We start from the raw sequence: 21,861 nt of genomic DNA on the forward strand, positions 1-21,861 counted from the left end.
ATGTATGTATTTAGTATGATCCCTATGTATGTATTGTATGATCTCTCTCTCTCTCTCTATATATATATTATATATATATATATATATATATATATATATATATATATATATATATATATATATATATATATATTGTTTGATCCCTATGTATGTATTTAGTATGATCCCTATGTATGTATTGTATGATCTCTCTCTCTCTCTCTATATATATATATTTTGTTTGATCCCTATGTATGTATTTAGTATGATCCCTATGTATGTATTGTATGATCTCTCTCTCTCTCTCTATATATATATATATATTGTTTGATCCCTATGTATGTATTTAGTATGATCCCTATGTATGTATTGTATGATCTCTCTCTCTCTCTCTCTATATATATATATATATTTTGTTTGATCCCTATGTATGTATTTATTATGATCCCTATGTATGTATTTATTATGATCCCTATGTATGTATTGTATGATCTCTATATATATATATCTATACTGTATGATCTCTATATATGTATTTCTATGTATCTCTATATATTGTATGACCCCTATGTATGATAGCATTGATCTCTATAGGGGCGATGTGCATGTATGATGCGGCGATGTGTGGGTAGCCGTAGTGGGCGGAGGCTGTCTCTCGGTCTCGCCCTCCAGGCCCCTCCCACATACACACTCTCCGGTCTCGGTGTGCACGGAGCGGATCTCTCCGGTGTGGCGGATCAGGACTCGGGACAGCGGCAGTTCAGCACCCCGGACAGGGACGTATCGGAGGTCACATGGGCGGCCGGCTGTGAGGGGGCGGAGCTCCGGACTATCATCCTCTCATCTGATACAAAGTATCCTCACCGGGAACACCGCATCCGGTCCACCGACACCTCCCACAGGACATGGCCGAGGTGAGACCTACCGACACCCATTCATCACTGACTGCATGGGGGGTCTCTGTGTGTGCATGGGGGGTGAATGGTCGGTGCTCCTCCATGCAGACAGTGACCTCCTATACACTCTCTATGTACACAGTGACCCTCCATGCAGATATTGTATAGGGGGTGAATGTCTGCATGGAGGGTCACTGTGTACATAGAGAATGTATAGGAGGTCACTGTCTGCATGGAGGATGAAAGTCTGATTGGAGTACTACTATCCATAATGATTATTACTATCTGTATGGGGGTATTGCTATTTATTTGGGGTATTACTATCTATATAGGGTATTGCTATCTATATGGGGTATCTATATAGGGTATTGTTGTCTATATATTGGGTATTGCTATTTATGTGGGGTATCTATATGGGGTATTACTATCTATATGGAGTATTGCTGTCTATATGGGGTATTGATGTCTATGTGAAGTTTCAGTGGCACCATGGAGTATGTGAGGTTTGGTGGTGGTACATACTGTACACATATCCAGTATCAATAGACTGAGGATCTCAGTGATGTGACTAATGATGGGAGATCCCGGCACTCCATGAAATCATCTCATTCAGTTGGGGATGTGTTGTGTACTTTACATCTTCATTCATTTTCAGGCTCCATTCACACAGAGATGAACGTCTGGTCATTCTCCAGTTGTTGTCCGGTCTTTCTCTGGTCCTTCCTCTGTCTTTCTCTGGTCCTTCCTCGGTCTTTCTCTGGTCCTTCCTCGGTCTTTCTCTGGTCCTTCCTCGGTCTTTCTCTGGTCCTTCCTCGGTCTTTTTTTGGTCGTTCCTCAATCTTTCTCTTGTCGTTCTTCTGTCTTTCTTGGTTCATTCTCTGGTTGTACTTGGTCGTTCTTCAGTCATTCCCAGTCATTCTCTGGTCGTTCCCCGGTTGTTCTCTGGTCGTTCCCCGGTTGTTCTCTGGTCGTTCCCCGGTTGTTCTCTGGTCGTTCCCCGGTTGTTCTCTGGTCGTTCCCCGGTTGTTCTCTGGTCGTTCCCCGGTTGTTCTCTGGGCGTTCCCCGGTTGTTCTCTGGTCGTTCCCCGGTTGTTCTCTGGTCGTTCCCGGGTTGTTCTCTGGTCGTTCCCCGGTTGTTCTCTGGTCGTTCCCCGGTTGTTCTCTGGTCCTTCCCCGGTTGTTCTCTGGTCCTTCCCCGGTCGCTCTCTGGTCATTCCCCGGTCGCTCTCTGGTCATTCCCCGGTCGCTCTCTGGTCGTTCCCCGGTCGCTCTCTGGTCGTTCCCCGGTCGCTCTTTGGTCATTCCCCGGTCGCTCTCTGGTCATTCCCCGGTCGCTCTCTGGTCATTCCCCAGTCGCTCTCTGGTCATTCCCCGGTCGTTCTCTGGTCATTTCCCAGTCTTTCCCCGGTCGCTCTCCAGTCATTCTCTGGTCGCTCTCCAGTCATTCTCTGGTCGCTCCCCAGTCATTCTCTGGTCGCTCCCCAGTCTCGCTCCCCAGTCATTTTCTGATCGCTCCCCAGTCATTCTCTGATCGCTCCCCAGTCATTCTCTGATCGCTCCCCAGTCATTCTCTGATCGCTCCCCAGTCATTTTCTGATCGCTCCCCAGTCATTTTCTGATCGCTCCCCAGTCATTCTCTGATCGCTCCCCAGTCATTCTCTGATCGCTCCCCAGTCATTCTCTGGTCGCTCTCCAGTCATTCTCTGGTCGCTCTCCAGTCATTCTCTGGTCGCTCCCCAGTCATTCTCTGGTCGCTCCCCAGTCTCGCTCCCCAGTCATTTTCTGATCGCTCCCCAGTCATTCTCTGATCGCTCCCCAGTCATTCTCTGATCGCTCCCCAGTCATTTTCTGATCGCTCCCCAGTCATTTTCTGATCGCTCCCCAGTCATTCTCTGATCGCTCCCCAGTCATTCTCTGATCGCTCCCCAGTCATTCTCTGATCGCTCCCCAGTCATTCTCTGATCGCTCCCCAGTCATTCTCTGATCGCTCCCCAGTCATTCTCTGATCGCTCCCCAGTCATTCTCTGATCGCTCCCCAGTCATTCTCTGGTCGCTCTCCAGTCATTCTCTGGTCGCTCTCCAGTCATTCTCTGGTCGCTCTCCAGTCATTCTCTGGTCGCTCTCCAGTCATTCTCTGGTCGCTCTCCAGTCATTCTCTGGTCGCTCTCCAGTCGCTCTCTGGTCTCTCTCCAGTTGTTCCACGGCCATTTTTGGTTGTTGTCTGGTCATTCTCCAATTGTTCCTTGGCCAGTCTCTAAATGTCTAGTCGCTCTCCGGTCATTCTCTGTTGTCAGGTCATTCTCTGGTCGTTCCTTGGCCAGTCTCTGGTCATTGTCCGGTCGCTCTCCGGTCATTCTCCGGCTGTTGTCCGGTTGGTTCCAGTTGTTCCTTTCCCGTTCTCCAGTTGTTGTCCAGTCATAATGTTGTCGTTCCTCTGTCACTCCTCGGTTGTTGTCTGGTCATTGTCCGGTCATTCCTCTATTGCTCTCCAGTCCTTCTCCTGTCATTCCTCAGTTGTTGTCTGGTCATTGTCTGGTTGTTCCTCAGTCATTCCTTGGTTGCTCCCCAGTCGTTCTCTAGTCGTTCCCTGAACATTCTTCGGTCAGTCTCTGCTTGTTCTTCAGGGAGTTTTGTGCACATTTCAGGTCAAGCATTATTTAACATGTGTTGTTATCCAATGAGAAGCTTGTTACTAGGCAGGAAAAGAAGTAAAAAAAAAAAAAGGTCTACAGGTTTTTCTAGTGCACTCATTGATGTCTGGGAAACACACAGCTGGGCCCCAGGAGATGCTCCCAGGATTTTTTTGGGCTATGCGCTTCAGATGTGTAAAATACACCCTTGCAGAGATAACGCATGTAACGCACACATGAACCCAACACACGGCGCTGACGGCTCTTATACTTGCCTTTCTGGCAGAGGATGATAAAGGCTGACACTCCTCTGAAAAACAAATTATGATAACATCCGCTAACAATTCACTTGTGGCCCCCAAGAAATGTTACAGGGACAGAATCCTTCAGTATTGTCTTATTTTTCAGTTTAGTGCTCTTATTACAGTTCTGTGCTCACTATATTTATTTTGTAAGCCGTAAAATACTTGGATTGTTGTTGTTATTATTTTTATTATTATTGTTCTCATCATCATATTAATATTGTTTGGGAAACAGTGAAATATTTTGTTCTGTTATTTTTATTTGTTGTTTGTAAACAGTAAAATAATATTCTTATTATTTAGAAACAATGTTTTGTTGTTGTTATTTATCATTTTATTCATTTTATTATTTTTTGGAAACAGTTACAGTATATTATATGGACTTTTTATTCACCACTTGTGGATCGCCCGCCCACCATGTACCGTGGACAGGCGGCCTGTGCAGGCAAAGCAATGTACTCCTGCTATCTGCTTCCGGGTTTAGAGCCCCACCCTCCCTCCACCGACACCCGTTACGATTGTACACAGTTGGAGCCTGTAAGCAAGTCCTGGCCAACAATTCATGGCTGGGAACTGCTGATTGGCTGTGTCCAGTCACAGCCGAGAGCCCTGCATTGACAGTCAACTCAGGGCTTTGTACAGACAGGGCCATCTTAATGCATGGGCACCCCTGAGCACTGCACAGGGGCCCCAGTTGCCTGGGGGGCCCTATGATAATCTTGCATAACATCATGCTGGCTAACTGTCCTGGATTTCCTGTGCTTTTTGCTAAGCTGTCCCAGGATGGCCCTGAACCTGTACTGTTCTCTCCTGATTCCCCCCTGTACTGTTCTCTCCTGATTCCCCCCTGTACTGTTCTCTCCTGATTCCCCCCTGTACTGTTCTCTCCTGATTCCCCCCTGTACTGTTCTCTCCTGATTCCCCCCTGTACTGTTCTCTCCTGATTCCCCCCTGTACTGTGCCCTCCTGATTCCCCCCCCTGTACTGTGCCCTCCTGATTCCCCCCCCTGTACTGTGCCCTCCTGATTCCCCCCCCTGTACTGTGCCCTCCTGATCCCCCCCCCCCTGTACTGTGCCCTCCTGATTCCCCCCCCCCCTGTACTGTTCTCTCCTGATTCCCCCCTTGTACTGTTCTCTCCTGATTCCCCCCTTGTACTGTTCTCTCCTGATTCCCCCCTTGTACTGTTCTCTCCTGATTCCCCCCTTGTACTGTTCTCTCCTGATTCCCCCCTTGTACTGTTCTCTCCTGATTCCCCCCTTGTACTGTGCCCTCCTGATTCCCCCCTTGTACTGTGCCCTCCTGATTCCCCCCTTGTACTGTGCCCTCCTGATTCCCCCCCTGTACTGTTCTCTCCTGATTCCCCCCTTTAGTCCCCATGCACACGGGGCGTCAGAAAAAACGAGCTGCAGAGCCACTTCTAACGCCAGGAAAAAGCAGCTGTAAAAAGGTGCTTTTAGTAGCTTTTTTCATTGGCGTTATTGCACGTTTGGCCAAGTCGCTTTTAGCAGCGTTTTTTCTGCCTCCATTCAAAATCAATGGTTCCATATGGGAGCCTATTGATTTGGACGGAAGGCGCATTGCAATTCGGATCAGGATGATCCGACTTGCGGTACGACTTGCGCTCTGAGAATCTTGAGGGGGAACTCCAGGCCAAAATGGAAAAAAAAAAAAAACGCGTGGGGGTACCCCTCAGGTTCCAAACCAGGCCTTTCGGGTCTGGTATGGATTTTGAGGTTTTGAGGGGAGCCCCATGCTGAGAAAACGGCGTGGGGTCCCCCCCAAAATCCATACCAAACCCTTATCCGAGCATGCAGGCCAGGAAAGGGGAGGGGACGAGCGAGCTCGGATAAGGGTTTGGTATGGATTTTGGGGGGGACCCCACGCCATTTTTTTCGGCGTGAAGCTCCCCTCAAAATCCATACCAGACCCCAAGGGCCAAGGAAACTGGGGAGGACCCCCATGATGTTTTTTCCCATTTTGGCCTGGAATTCCCCCTCAAGATTCTCACAGTGCAAGTCACACCGCAAGTCGGATCATCCTGATACGACTTGCGATGCGCCTTCCATTCAAATCAATAGGCTCCCATAGGTATGACATGGCTTAACGCTGTTTAAGCAACGTTATTCAGCCTTTAGCAGCGTCAGACATTTTTACAGCTTGATGCTGCAGCTCCAGAACGCACTGGTCCTCGGTTTTTTTTTGCAGCTATTAAACGCCTATGCCACTTGCAGCTGCAAAAAAAAAAACGTCTGACGCTCCTAACAGCAGCTGCAAAAATGCCCTGTGTGCATGGGGCCATACTGTGCCCTCCTGATCCCCCCCTTTACTGTTCTCCTCTGATTGCCCCCCATACTTTGCCCTCCCGATCTCCCTGTACTGTGCGCTCCTGATCCCCCCCCCCTTGTACTGTGCCCTCCTGTTCCATCCCCCGTACTGTGCCCTCCTGATTCCCCCTTCTTCTGTATCGTGCCCCCCTGATTCCTCCTTGTACTGTGCCCTTCTGACCCCCCCCCCCAGTGTACTGTGCCCTCCTGATCTCCCCTGTACTGTGCCCTCCTGATCCCCCCACTTTACTGTTCCCCTTTGATTCCCCCCATACTTTGCCCTCCCAATCCCCCTGTAATGTGTCCTCCTGATCCCCCCTTTACTGTGTCCTCCTGACCCCCCCCCCCCAGTGTACTGTGCTCTCCTGAACCTCCCCCCCTGTACTGTGCCCTCCTGATCCCCCCCCTTTACTGTTCCCCTTTGATCCCCCCCATACTTTGCCCTCCCAATCCCCCTGTATTGTGCCCTCCTGATCCCCCCTTTACTGTGTCCTCCTGACCCCCCCCCCCCCAGTGTACTGTGCTCTCCTGAACCTCCCCCCCTGTACTGTGCCCTCCTGATCCCCCCCCTTTACTGTTCCCCTTTGATCCCCCCCATACTTTGCCCTCCCAATCCCCCTGTATTGTGCCCTCCTGATCCCCCCTTTACTGTGTCCTCCTGACCCCCCCCCCCCCAGTGTACTGTGCTCTGTGCTCTCCTGAACCCCCCTGTACTGTGCCCTCCTGATCCCCCCTGTACTGTGCCCTCCTGATCCCCCCCCTTTACTGTTCTCCCCTTTGATTCCCCCCCATACTTTGCCCTCCCAATCCCCCTGTACTGTGCCCTTCTGATCCCCCCCTTTACTGTGTCCTCCTGACCCCCCCCCTTTACTGTGCCCTCCTGATGCCCCCCTGTACTGTGCCCTCCTGATTCTCCCCCCCCTCTCCAGGTGCCCTCCTGATTACATTTTAGTGCACCCCCCTTACCTTGAGCTGCTGCCAGGAAGGAGGGGAGCTGGGAGGCAGAAAGTGCAGGGTCTGGAGGAGGGCTGGAGTCGTCTGCTGAATGCTGAGACCAGGGGAGGTGGAGACGAGAGGGTGCTGTGGCTGGACAGAGAGGCGCAGGAGGGGGAGTTCTGTCCTCTTTTTTTGCTACCGACCTTTGAGACTGGGGGCAGATACGAACCTCTCTGTGGCTGCATAGAGGAGTGCAGGATCTGGCGGAGGAGTTCTGTCCTCTCTACTGCCGACTGCTGAGACAGGGTGCAAGGTGGGAGTGGAGATGAGGGGGGGTGCTGTGGATGCACAGAGAGGCGTAGGATCTGTAGGAGGAATTCTGTCCTCCTCTCTGCTGCTGACTGCTAAGACAGAGGGCAGACACGATCCTCTCTTCATCTGCATGGAGGAGCCCAGGATCTAGCGGAGGAGTTCTGTCATCCTCTCTGCTGCCGACTGCTGAGACATGGTGGGAGTGGAGACAAGGGGGGTGCTGTGGCTGCAGATAGAGGCGCAAGATCTTGGGGGTGCTGTGGCTGCGCAGGATCTGTAGGAGAAGTTCTGTCCTCCTCTCTGCTACCGACTGCTGGGATGGGGGCAAATACCAGCCTCTCCGAGGCTGCATGGAGGAGGGCAGGATCTGGCGGAGGAGCTCTGTTGTCCTATTTGGTTCCAACTGCTGAGACAAGGGGGGTTGCTGTGGCTGCACAGAGAGGTGCAGGATCTGTAGGACAAGTCCTGTCCTCCTCTCTGCTAACGATTGCTGAGACGGAGGACAAATTCAAGGCTCTCCGCAGCTGCATTGAAGAGCGCAGTATCTGGCGAAGGAGTTGTGTCCTCCTCTCTGTGGCCAACTGCTGAGACAAGGTGGGGGGTGGAGATGAGGAGGATGCTCTGGCTGCACAGAGAGGCGCAGGATCTGTAGGAGGAGTTCCGTCCCTCTCTCTGCTACCAACTGCTGAGAAGGCGCAGATACGAGCCCCTCCGTGGCTGCATGGAGGAGTGAAGGATCTGGAGGAGGGGTTCTGTCGTCCTCTCTGCTGCCGACTGCTGAGACAAGGTGGGGGTGGAGATGAGGAGGGTGCTGCAGCTGCAGGTGAGGTGGGGGGAACCACTTTTGAATGGCCTGGCCGGCCGGATTCAGCCCTTGGGTCTTGTGTTTGACATGTTTGCCTTAGAAAGTTGGGGAATGTCTTAGTAGATAATGGGTCTCCAATGGTCACATATTTCTCTATCTATATTTGTTACATTGATATTCTGTTTTGCGCAGTTATTATATTCTTTATCATTTCCACTCTGATCTCCTTTGTTTCCAGTGTACATTTTCATTGGCTGATATAGCTGTAGACTTTCCAGTGGTGCAGGATTGGTTGGAGCTATATTCTATAACACTGTCTATGGGGCGTTCTAAATTACAGGGACATGGAATGTAGTCCAGTGGTCATTGTCTTTGTTGGATTTATACCAAGAGGTGGTTACAGCCGTCGTGGTGCACTTGCAACAAAAAAAAAAACTGCGTGCGATCTGCGATACTTTTATTTGCACTAACATTCACATTTTCAGGACAAGCTTCCTGGGGTGTAGCCCCTATCTTCAAGGTCCAGGCAGAACGCTTGGCCCAAGGTGGACTGCTTGGACCTTGAACACCCCGAAAGCTTGTACTGAAAATTTGAATGTTAGTGTAAATAAAGTTTCACAGATAGCGTGCAATTGTTTTTTTTTTTTTTTTTTTTTTTTTTGTTGCAACCACCTCAAGCATGGAATAAATCCAATCAAGAGAATTACACCAGAAATTCTAAGAACCAATCCCAGATCAGGGAATTCTCAGGAGAAGAATCTATCAGATGTGTTGGATATAGCAGTTGGATTACTATTGCTTGCCCTCCCCTCTGCAAATAATAATAATTATTATTTTTATACAAGGTTTATATAGCGCCAACAGCAGCGCTTTACAACATGAGGGCAGACAATAAAGTTACAATACAATTCAATACAGGAGGCATCAGAGAGCCCTGCTCCTTAGAGCTTACAATCTAGAAGCGAGGGTCAAAGTGATACAAAAGGTAATAACTGCGGGGGATGAGCTGATGGAGAAATGGGCGATGATGATGGTTTCTAGTGTTGCTCCCATCCCCCATAGTTGTTACTATGCAAACCATGATGGGGGGGGTTGAGAATTCCTTGGAGTCTTCATTCAGCATTTACAACATTTCTCCAACAGCTGATCTGTATAGTTATTGTTTTCTGTTTTTCTTTACACCTTTTATAGACTATAACTCCAGCGAGAGGGGTAGACCATCAGACATCAGAAGACCGGTTTTGCCTCTTGGGTTACATTTTAGGCCCCATGCACACCGGGAATTAGAAAAAATACGAGCTTCAGAGCCACTACCAACGCCAGGAAAAAGCAGCTGTAAGGCCCCGTTCACACCTGAGCGTTTTTCAGCCCATAAAACGCTCATCTGTGAAAATCCAAAATGCCCAACAATCAAAATCCCATTCATTTCAATGGCCCCTGTTCACATCTTAGCGTTTGGTCCCCTGAAGCAAAATGCCTGTAGCTCAAAAAAGTACAGAAGCTTCTTTTTGGGCTGATCAAGAGCTGTTCTGGTCCCATAGGAATGCATTAAAATGCCATTATCGGCGCTTCACCGGCATTTTTCAAACACACATGTGGTCTCCACCCCTTTTAGCACCACCTACACCCAAACGCCTGCTAAAAACGCCCCAAAAATGTTTATAAAACACCCAAAAAAATGCTTATAAAACTCCCAACAAATGCCAGAGAAACGCCCAAAAAACACCTACAAAAATGCACAAAAAAACGCCTGAAAACGATACGCTCAGGTGTGAATGCAGCCTAAAAATTGCTTTTATTGGCTTTTCCCATTGGCGTTATTGCACGTTTGGCCACATTAGCTTTTAGCAGCGTTTTTCTGCCTCCATTCAGAATCATTGGTTGCCTATGAGCCATCTTTGATACGGCTTTAAGCCCATTGATTTGAATGGAAGTCGCATGCAAGTCGGATCAGAATAATCCGACTTGTGTTGTGACTTGCGCTCTGAGGATCTTGAGGGGGGAACTCCACGCCAAAATGGAACTAAAACAGCGTGGGGATCCCCAGGTTCCAAACCAGGCTCTTCGGGTCTGGTATAGATTTATAGGGGAACCCCACGCAAGAAAAAAAAAAAACGGTGTGGGGTCCCCCCCAGAATCCATACCAGACTCTTATCTGAGCATGCAACGTGGCAGGTCGGGAAAGGGGAATGGGACAAGAAAGCAGCCCCACCCCCTCCTGGACCATACCAGGCCACACGCTCTCAACATGAGGGTGTGGGTGCTTTGGAGCAGGGGGGCTCTGCACCCCCCCACTCCAAAGCACCTTGTCCCCATGTTGATGAGGACAAGGGCCTCTTCCTGACAACCCTGGGCGGTGATTGTGGGGTTCTGCGGGCAGGGGGCTTATCGGAATCTGGAAGCCCCCTGTAAGAAGAAGGCCACCCAGATCCCAGACCCCCCCACCTATGTGAATGAGTATGGGGTACATTGTACCCCTACCTATTCACCTAAAAAAAAAGGCAGTGTAGTGTAAATAATGACAGGAGACGGTTTTAAGAAGTCCTTTATCAAAAATATCTACCAGGTCTTCTCCCTCCGTTCCTCCTCTGACAATGTCTCCCATGATTATGCCGTCTCCGCTCTCTGCGGCTTCTTATATAGCCATGGGGGCATGGCACCCGGTGACGTCACCCCGAGACTCCGCCGCCTGTGTCATCAGCTGATGATGCAGTATGGCACAAGGGGCGGGGCCTCCGTGTGACGTCACCGGGTGGCCACGTCCTCATGGCTATATAAGAAGCCGCAAAGAGCAGAGCTGGCATAATCACGGTAGACATTGTCGGCGGAGGACCGGAGGGTGAAGACCAGTGGAAGATTTTTAATAAAGGACTTCTCAAAACCGTCTCTTGTCATTATTTACACTACACTGCCTTTTTTGGGGGGAATGGGTAGGGGTATAATGTATCCCATACTCATTCACATGGGGGGTCCGGGATCTGGGGGGGCCCCCTTCTTACAGGTTACAGGGGGCGTCCAGATTCTGATAAGCCCCCTGCCCGCAGACCCCCACAACCACCACCCAGGGTTGTCAGGAAGAGGCCCTAATCTTCATCAACATGGGGACAAGTTGCTTTGGGGTGGGGGGGATGCAGGGCCTGGTATGGTCCAGGAGGGGGTGGGGCCGCTCGCTTGTCCCCTCTCCTTTCCTGATCTGCCAGGCTCCATGCTCGGATAAGGGTCTGGTATGGATTTTGGGGGCGTGGAGTTCCCCTTCAAGATCCTCAGAGCGCAAGTTGCACCACAAGCCGGATCATCGTGATCTGACTTGTGATGCGACTTCCATTCAAATCAATGGGCTCCGATAGGAAACAATAGATTTATTTATACATTAAAAAAAAAATGTATAACGTGGCTTAACGCTGTATCAGGAACGTTAAGCAGCCTTCAGAAGCGTCAGACCTTTTTACAGCTCTGACGCTGGTCATCAGAACGCACAGGCCCTGGGGTTTTTTTTGCAGCTTGAAAAGCAAATGCCACTTACAGCTTCAAAATGTCTGTGTGTGCATGAGGCCTTAGGTTATATTTGAATCCGTATAAACCTGGGATACGGAAAAATTTATTTATTTGTTTTTTCCATTGTCACAGTATATAGGACATACAATGTAACAACTGTATGTCACAAATGTTACAACTTCATTTGTTTTTATTCTTGTTTATCTAAGGCCCCTTTCACACTTGTGCGACTTGTCATGCGATTTGGGACTGCAAAATCACATGACAAGTCGTTCTCCATTGTTTCCAATGAGCCCGATTCATATCTGTGCGACTTGAAGTCGCTCCGACTTTAAAGTAGTCCCTGCACTACTTTTGGCATGATTTTGATGCGTTTTGAGGAAAAGACATTATAAGCCCAGTCAAACTCGCGTCAGAATTGCGGTAAAATCATGCGACTTTTAAGTCGTACAAATGTGAAAGGGGCCTAAAAACGTTGATCATTCGATCCTTCAAAATACAAAGCAATCTTTTCTATTTTAATAAAAATGTTATGTATGTTAAGGATCTAATGATCATTTTTTCGGATGGACAAGAATAAAAACATTGTATGTTATATGTAAGAGCACCCTAAACATCACGCTTTTTTTTTTTTTTTTTTTTGTTAGCACCTTAAAGACCCCATAAACCATTCACACTATTCCTTGTCGCTGGAGCAGCTGATGTCCCCACCATACTCATACTACTGTATATGTCATACTCATGTGCCCACCATAATCGTACCATATGTCATACTCGTGCCCACCATACTTATACCATAAGTCATACTCCTGTCCCTCCTGATGTCCCCACCATACTCCTACCATATGTCCAACTCATGTGCCCACCATACTCATACCATATGTCCAACTCATGTGCCCACCATACTCATACCATATGTCCAACTCGTGTGCCCACCTTACTCATACCATATGTCCTACTCATGTGCCCACCATACTCATACCATATGTCCAACTCATGCCTCTGCTGATATCTCCACCATACTTATACCATATGTCATACTCCTGTCCCTCCTGATGTCCCCACCATACTCGTACCATATGTCCAACTCATGTGCCCACCATACTCATACCATATGTCATACTCATGTGCCCACCATACTCATACCATATGTCATACTCATGTGCCCACCATACTCATACCATATGTCATACTCATGCCTCTGCCGATATCTCCACCATACTCATACCATATGTCATACTCCTGTCCCTCCTGATGTCCCCACCATACTCATACCTTATGTCCAACTCATGTGCCCACCATACTCATACCATATGTCCAACTCATGCCTCTGCTGATATCTCCACCAAACTCATATCATGTCCCCACCTTACTCGTACCATATGTCATACTCATCCCTCTGCTGATATCTCCACCCTACTCATACCATATGTTCTACTCCTGTCACTGCTGGTGTCCCCACCATACTCAACCATATGTCATACTCATGTGCCCACCATACTCATACTATATGTCATACATATGCCTCACATGTCATACTCCTACCCCTGCTGATATCTCCACCATACGCATACCATATATCATACTCATGTCCTTGCTGATATCCCCACTATACTCTTACCATATGCCATATGCATTTCCCTGCTGATGTCCCCGCCATACTCATGTCTCTGCTGATGTCCCCATCATACTCATACCATATGTCAAATTCATGTGCCCATCATACTTCTACCATATGCCATACTCTTGTCCCTGCAGACGTCCCCACCATACTTTTACCATATCCCATACTCCTTTTTCTGCTGATGTCCCCACCATACTCCTACAATATGCCATAGTCCTGTCCCTGCTGATGTCCCCACCATACTCATGCCATACTCGTGTCCCTGCCATTTTCCCCATTATACGCCTACCATATGCCATACTCATGTCCCTGCTGATGTCTCCACCATACTCCTAAAATATGTTATACTCCTATCCCCACCATACTCATACCATATGTCATACTCCTATCCCCACCATACTCATACCATATGTCATACTCCTATCCCCACCATACTTATACCATATGTCATACTCCTGTCCCTGCTGATGTCCCCACCATACTCATGCCATACTCGTGTCCCTGCCATTTTCCCCATTATACGCCTACCATATGCCATACTCATGTCCCTGCTGATGTCTCCACCATACTCCTAAAATATGTCATACTCCTATCCCCACCATACTTATACCATATGTCATACTCATACAGACATTCATTGGGGATGATTGACCTATCAATAGTTTTTTTTTTTTTTTTAACTTTTACAAAAAATTGGATTAGGTGAAATTTATTCATATGAACATGAGAAGGATATCTCAAACTATTCCCACTATGTCAGCTACAACCCAAGTAGCGCCGTCTGAAAGCGCAGAGTACAATTGGAAAGTGCTCGTCTTGTTTGTCATCTACGCAGGGATTTTCCATTTCTAAAGCTGCAGCTTATTTTTTCCTGCTGTCAGCTGGATCGAGATGTTGGTAATCCGGTAATATTCTCTATGGTAAGAGAGGTAATTTGAGTAGTGGGGAGGGGTGGGGTGGTCCCCCCCTATAGGACAAGAGCTACTCAACAGCTCTACCTAATGAAGCTGAATGTAGACTGATGTGTGGAACTGATGGAAATATAGAGAGAATGTTCAGCCATTCATATTAGTTCCTCCAATAAAAGTCTACGTTCTGTTGTTCCTAATGGATGCATGACCTAAGGCTTGGTAAATACCTACAGGTGCCACTGAGCGCGCGTTTACATACTATATAAGTGCGACTTGTGTTTTATGCACCTTGTGTTGGGTGTAGGGTAGCCCATTTATTTCAATGGGTTGTCCTACGCACGAGAAATACAGAAAAGAAGTCCCTGACTCCTTTTACAAAAATGCACTGCACCGAATGCAGCACCGAATGCAGCACCATACAGTTCGTAGCAAGCAAAAACGTAGGTGTTTGCATGGCTGTGTCATTAACTAATGGCAATAATTAATTATTGGCACTGCTGCATGTTTTCCAAATGGCAGCGTATTGGGAAAACACCATATCTTGTGCAAATTCCTACATACGGTAGTGTGAACCTAGCCTTTCATGAAATGATCTGTCCTATGTGAGAGAAAGACGAAAAAGAAGTCCTCTGCTCCTTGCCAAAAATGTGCCGCACTGAACTGCATGAAGAAAGGGTTGGTTGGAGGAATAGGGAGTTTACTGGTGAGACCACATCCCGGAATATAGAACAAAGAGGGAAAAAACCCCCAATGGGACTTTAGAGGTCTTCAACAATGGCCCACTGCTATTGAAGCAATGAAGAAATATATTTGTATAAAAGTTATATATTTTATTTACAGAAAATGTAAAAGAACACACGGAAGGTAACATACGTAGGCATCAAAATTGGGTGGCAAGCCCTAAAATGATAGCATCATGTAAGTGGCTAGGTACAGTGCCTTGCAAAAGTATTCGGCCCCCTTGAACTTTGCAACCTTTTGCCACATTTCAGGCTTCAAACATAAAGATATAAAACTGTAATTTTTTGTTAGGAATCAACAACAAGTGGGACACAATCATGAAGTGGAACGAAATTTATTGGATATTTCAAACTTTTTTAACAAATAAAAAAACTGAAAAATTGGGCGTGCAAAATTATTCAGCCCCCTTAACTTAATACTTTGTAGCGCCACCTTTTGCTGCGATAAGTCGCTTGGGGTATGTCTCTATTAGTTTTGCACATCGAGAGACTGAAATGTTTGCCCATTCCTCCTTGCAAAACAGCTCGAGCTCAGTGAGGTTGGATGGAGAGCGTTTGTGAACAGCAGTTTTCAGTTCTTTCCACAGATTCTCGATTGGATTCAGGTCTGGGCTTTGACTTGGCCATTCTAACACCTGGATGTGTTTATTTGTGAACCATTCCATTGTAGATTTTGCTTTATGTTTTGGATCATTGTCTTGTTGGAAGACAAATCTCCGTCCCAGTCTCAGGTCTTTTGCAGACTCCATCAGGTTTTCTTCCAGAATGGTCCTGTATTTGGCTCCATCCATCTTCCCATCAATTTTAACCATCTTCCCTGTCCCTGCTGAAGAAAAGCAGGCCCAAACCATGATGCTGCCACCACCATGTTTGACAGTGGGGATGATGTGTTCAGGGTGATGAGCTGTGTTGCTTTTACGCCAAACATGACGTTTTGCATTGTTCGATTTTGGTTTCATCTGAGCAGAGCACCTTCTTCCACATGTTTGGTGTCTCCCAGGTGGCTTGTGGCAAACTTTAAACGACACTTTTTATGGATATCTTTAAGAAATGGCTTTCTTCTTGCCACTCTTCCATAAAGGCCAGATTTGTGCAGTATACGACTGATTGTTGTCCTATGGACAGAGTCTCCCACCTCAGCTGTAGATCTCTGCAGTTCATCCAGAGTGATCATGGGCCTCTTGGCTGCATCTCTGATCAGTCTTCTCCTTGTATGAGCTGAAAGTTTAGAGGGACGGCCAGGTCTTCGTAGATTTGCAGTGGTCTGATACTCCTTCCATTTCAATATTATCGCTTGCACAGTGCTCCTTGGGATGTTTAAAGCTTGGGAAATCTTTTTGTATCCAAATCCGGCTTTAAACTTCTCCACAACAGGATCTTGGACCTGCCTGGTGTGTTCCTTGTTCTTCATGATGCTCTCTGCGCTTTAAACGGACCTCTGAGACTATCACAGTGCAGGTGCATTTATACAGAGACTTGATTACACACAGGTGGATTCTATTTATCATCATTAGTCATTTAGATCAACATTGGATCATTCAGAGATCCTCACTGAACTTCTGGAGAGAGTTTGCTGCACTGAAAGTAAAGGGGCTGAATAATTTTGCACGCCCAATTTATCAGTTTTTTATTTAACAAAGTTTGAAATATCCAATAAATTTCATTCCACTTCATGATTGTGTCCCACTTGCTGTTGATTCTTCACAAAACATTACAGTTTTATATCTTTATGTTTGAAGCCTGAAATGTGGCAAAAGGTCGCAAAGTTCAAGGGGGCCGAATACTTTTGCAAGGCACTGTATGTGCCCCATATCCACTTGACCTCCAGGCCTATTTCTGACACTTTTGTTTACATGGAAAAATCAGTATTTTTTTTTTTTTTTTTGCTAGAAAATTACTTCTAACCCCCAAGCATTTTATACATTTTTAGCAGAGGCCCTGGAAAATAAATTGATGGGTGTTGCAATTTTTTATGTCACGCGGTATTTGCGCAGCGGTTTTTCAAATGCAATTTATTGGGGGAAAAAATAAACCTTTTTTTAATTTTACTGCAAAAAAATACCACACAACCCGTTGTTTTTATAAAAAATAAAAGATGATGTTACGCAGAGCAAACAGATACGAAACATGTCATGCTTTAAAATTGCGCGTGCCTATGCAACGGCGATAAATGACGTCAAATTTCCTGTTCATAGGTAATGCTTTAAAAGCCTTTACAGGTTACCACTTTAGATTTACAGAGGAGGTCTGGTGCTAGAATTACTGCCCATGAGCTGATGTTTGCGGTGATACCTTACTCAGGGGCTGATGTTGGGCAAAGCCTGGCTCGCAATCTCCACTCTAAATCATCCCAAAGGTGTTCTATCGGGTTGAGGTCAGGACTCTGTGCAGGCCAGTCAAGTTCCTCCACCCCAAACTCGCTCATCCATGTCTTTATGGACCTTGCTTTGTGCACTGGTCCAAATCATTTGGTGGAAGAGGGATTATGGTGTGGGGTTGTTTTTCAGGGGTTGGGGTTGAATGGAGCATACTAAGATATTTTGGACAATTTCATGCTCCCAACTTTGTGGGAACAGTTTGGGGATGGCCCCTTCCTGTTCCAACATGACTGCACACCAGTGAAAAAAGCAAGGTCCATAAAGACATGGATGAGTGAGTTTGAGGTGGAGGAAGTTGACTGGTCTGCACAGAGTCCTGACCTCAACCTGATAGAACAACTTTGGGATGAATTAGAGTGGAGACTGCGAGTGCGTTCTGTAAGAATGGTCAAACATTCCCATAGACACACTCCTAAACCTTGTGGACAGCCTTCCCAGAAGAGTTGAAGCTGTTATAGCTGCAAAGGGTGGGCCAACTCAATATTGAACCCTACAGACCAAGACTGGGGTGCCATTAAAATTAATGTGCGTGTAAAGGCAGGCGTCCCAATACTTTTGGTAATATAGTGTACATATAATAATAAAAAAAATAATAATTATATGTGTGTGTGTATATATATGTATGTATGTATGTGTGTGTATATATATATATATATATGTGTGTGTGTGTGTGTGTGTGTGTGTGTGTGTGTGTGTGTGTGTGTGTATATATATATATATATATAGTGTGTATATGCATGTATGTAAGTATGTGTGTATATGTGTGTGTATATGTATGTATATATGTATATGTGTGTGTGTGTGTATGTATGTATGTATGTGTATATATATATATATATAAACGTGAAGACCTACTACTTTAAATGTATATCTCTAGAACAGAAAGCCGCGTGGAGATTGAAGGCCTAAATACAAAGTAATAATAAATGGTTACAGTCGGGGTAGATATAAACGGGATGATAAATCCGGATAGCGGAAGGGAAATCGGTGAAAAGCTTCATGTCAAATCGCTCTTTGCTCGGTGACGGGTCCCCATTAAGCCCAGCGCATGTTTAGCGAGATCCTGAGCATAGAGTAGTGTTCTCATACATGATGGTTAATGTTGAAGCCGTTGCCTTGAGCAGAAGAGCAGTAATATCTCTTTCTGTCAGATGTTGTTTATCTACAGGAATCATATTGCATCCATCCCGCGTTCTCGTGCCTCCGGGAATACAAACAGCATGTGCATGGAGGAGATTAGGGAAATCTTACATTCGTTCAGCACAGAGTCTTCCAGGAGGCACCACCACCAACATATCGGTTGCGTCCTTTGGCTGTCACAGTCCAATGGATTGGATATGGTTGGTTGAGCATTGGCTACCTCTATGGCAGGTCATACAGAGAGGACATTATTTATTTATTTATTACAGGTACTTTAATTATATAGCGCCATCAATTTAGCGCCGGTTCACATTACCGCGACGCTACTTGCAGGGGCGACCTCCGAGATCGCGGTGCGAGCAGCGCGCCGCGACCTCGGAGCGGCCGCCACGGACTTCATAACATTGAAGTCTATGGCGGTCGCCTCCTGGTCGCCCCAAAGAAGCTCCGGACCCTTTTTCTAGGTCGGAGCGACTTGTGTCGCTCCTATTAGAACGGGTCCGCAGCTTCCCTATGGGAGGCGACCTGCGGCGACCTGTGAGGCGACCAGGTCGCCTCACAGGTCGCCCCAGTGTGAACCGGCACTTACTCCTTTTCCTGGCACTTTTTGTTTACAAGTTTTACATCAGTACTTTTTTTGCTAGAAAATTACTTACAACTCCGAACATTATACTTCTTCTTTTTTTTTTATAGCAGAGCCCCTAGGGAATAAAATAGCAATCGTTTTTTTTTTTTTTTTTTCTGGGACACCGTATTTGCACAGTGGTTTTTTTAACCACTTTACCACCGGAGGATTTTGCTGTCTTACGTCCAGGCCACTTTTTGCGATTCGGCGCTGTGCGACTTTAACTGACAATTGCGCGGGCGTGCGACGCCATACCCAAACAAAATTTACGTCCTTTTTTTCCCCACAAACAGAGCTTTCTTTTGGTGGCATTTGATCACCTGTGCGATTTTTACTTTTTGCTCTATAAACAAAAAAAGAGCGTAAATTTTGAAAAAATAACAATATTTTTCACATTTTTTATATGAAATCCCCCCCCCCAAAAAATGTAAAAATCAAAATTTGTTTACATTTTCGGCCAATTTGTTTTCTGCTACATATTTTTGGTAAAAAAAATCGCAATAAGCGTATTTTGATTGGTTTGCGCAAAAAGTTATTGCGTTTACTAACTAAGGGAAAGATTTCTGTAATTTTTGGTGTTTTTTTTTTTAACGAGTAATGGCGGCGATTTGCGATTTTTTTTTTTTTTTTTTTTTTTTTTTGCGGGACTGCGACATTGCGGCGGACAGATCGAACCCTTGACTGACATTTTTGACACTTTTGGAGGTACCAGTGACATTACTGCAGTAATCAGTGCTATATTGCTATATATATGCACTGTTACTGTAAAAATGACACTGGCAGGGAAGGGGTTAATTTTATTGGAGAGGGAGGGGTTAATGTATGCCTGGTGCTTACTAACGTGTGTGGGGGGAGGTGACTGAGTGACACAGGGACAGATCGCAGGTTCAGCTATGCTGAACCCTGCAATCTGACCCTGTCTGTCACTTAGGAGATCCGCCCGCTCTGTTTACACAAGCGGGCGGATCTCCTCACTCGATTCCCCGACAATCCGGGAAGAGCAGCGGTGATCACCGCCGCTCCTCCCCTGGCCCGACTCCCGCTGTAACTGAATACAGTGGGAGCGAGCCTCCGGCGGCGCGCGCGCGCCGCCGAGAGAGGGGAATGTCTGGTGACGTAGGTCTACGTCGCCAGACGATAACGAGCCACTTTGCCGCAGTACGGTCAACGTGACTGGTCGGCAAGTGGCTAAATGCAAATACATTTTTAATGAATTAAAAAAATAAATAAAATTAAAAAACACAATATATACCCGAATTGTTTTGTAAAATGTGACAAACTACGGTACCTAAAAACTCTATAGGCGACATTGTAAACATCTTCACAGGTTACCTGTAGTTACAGAAGAGGTCTAGTGCTGGAATTATTGCTTTCACTGTTATGTTCGCGGCGATACCACACATGTGTGGTGCGAACACCGTTTACATATTCGTGCATGACTTGCGTATGCATTCGCTTCTGCGTGCGAGCATGGAGGGATGGGGGCGCTTTACATTTTTTTTTTTTTTTTTTTTTTCTTTTTTTCTTTTTTTCTTTTACACTGTCCTGTAATCACTTTTATTCCTATTACAAGAAATGTAAACATCCCTTGTAGTAGAAATAAGGATGACAGGTCCTCCTTATGGGGTCAACAAGACCCCAGATCTCTCCTTTATTTAAAAGCAAAAGATCAAAATAAAAAAATGTTTGTTTTGATCTTTTGCTTTAAAAAAAAAAAAGAAAAAAAAATTAAGTTAAAATAAATAAATATACACATATATAATATCTCACAAAAGTGAGTACACCCCTCACATTTTTGTAAAAATTTTATTATATCTTTTCATGTGACAACACTGAAGAAATGACACTTTGCTACAATGTAAAGTAGTGAGTGTCATGGTCTGGGGCTGCATGAGTGCTGCCGGCACTGGGGAGCTACAGTTCATTGAGGGAACCATGAATGCCAACATGTACTGTGACATACTGAAGCAGAGCATGATCCCCCTCCCTTCGAAGACTGGGCCACAGGGCAGTATTCCAACATAACGACCCCAAACACTCCTTCAAGACGACCACTTACTTGCTAAAGAAGCTGAGGGTAAAGGTGATGGACTGGCCAAGCATTTCTCCAGACCTAAACCCTATTGAGCATCTGTGGGGCATCCTCAAACAGAAGGTGGAGGAGCGCAAGGTCTCTAACATCCACCAGCTCTGTGATGTCATCTTGGAGGAGTGGAAGAGGACTCCAGTGGCAACCTGTGAAGATCTGGTGAACTCCATTCCCAAGAGGGTTAAGGCAGTGCTGGAAAATAAATGGTGGCCATCAAAAATATTGACACTTTGGGCCCAATTTGGACATTTTCACTTAGGGGTGTACTCACTTTTGTTGCCAGTGGTTTAGACATTAATGGCTGTGTGTTGAGTTATTTTGAGGGGACAGCAAATTTACACTGTTATACAAGCTGTACACTCACTACTTTACATTGTAGCAAAGTGTCATTTCTTCAGTGTTGTCACATGAAAAGATAGAATAAAATATTTACAAAAATGTGAGGGGGTGAGGGGTGTACTCACGTTTGTGAGATACTGTGTGTATGTGTGTATATATTGTGACAGGAAGTCAGATAAATCTGTGGGTGTTGTCACAGACGAGAGATACATTTCTGCCTTGTTTAGACAATTCACCAATTACTATCGGGTGTCGGCTGCAGAGGTAGCCAGAAAGGTTTAAGGACGTTGGAAAGCTTCAGCTATTCAGAATGAGGCAATTAAGGCCTCTATAAG

The 21,861-nt window shown here is 46.2% G+C and overlaps 1 protein-coding gene across 1 annotated transcript in view; it reads left to right on the plus strand.

Annotated features, from left to right (window-relative positions):
- Positions 1–603: 603 nt before the first annotated feature.
- GOLGA7B (golgin A7 family member B) overlaps positions 604–21,861 on the plus strand; it is an 82,384-nt gene continuing 61,126 nt past the window's right edge. Inside the window, exon 1 of the mRNA XM_082269114.1 lies at positions 604–893. Coding sequence (XP_082125240.1) covers positions 885–893 — 9 coding nt within the window. The 5' untranslated portion in view covers positions 604–884. The remainder of the gene's footprint in view (positions 894–21,861) is intronic.

This window comes from Pelophylax lessonae (genome assembly GCF_965119305.1).
Source record: "Pelophylax lessonae genome assembly, chromosome: 9".
NCBI lineage: Eukaryota > Metazoa > Chordata > Amphibia > Anura > Ranidae > Pelophylax > Pelophylax lessonae.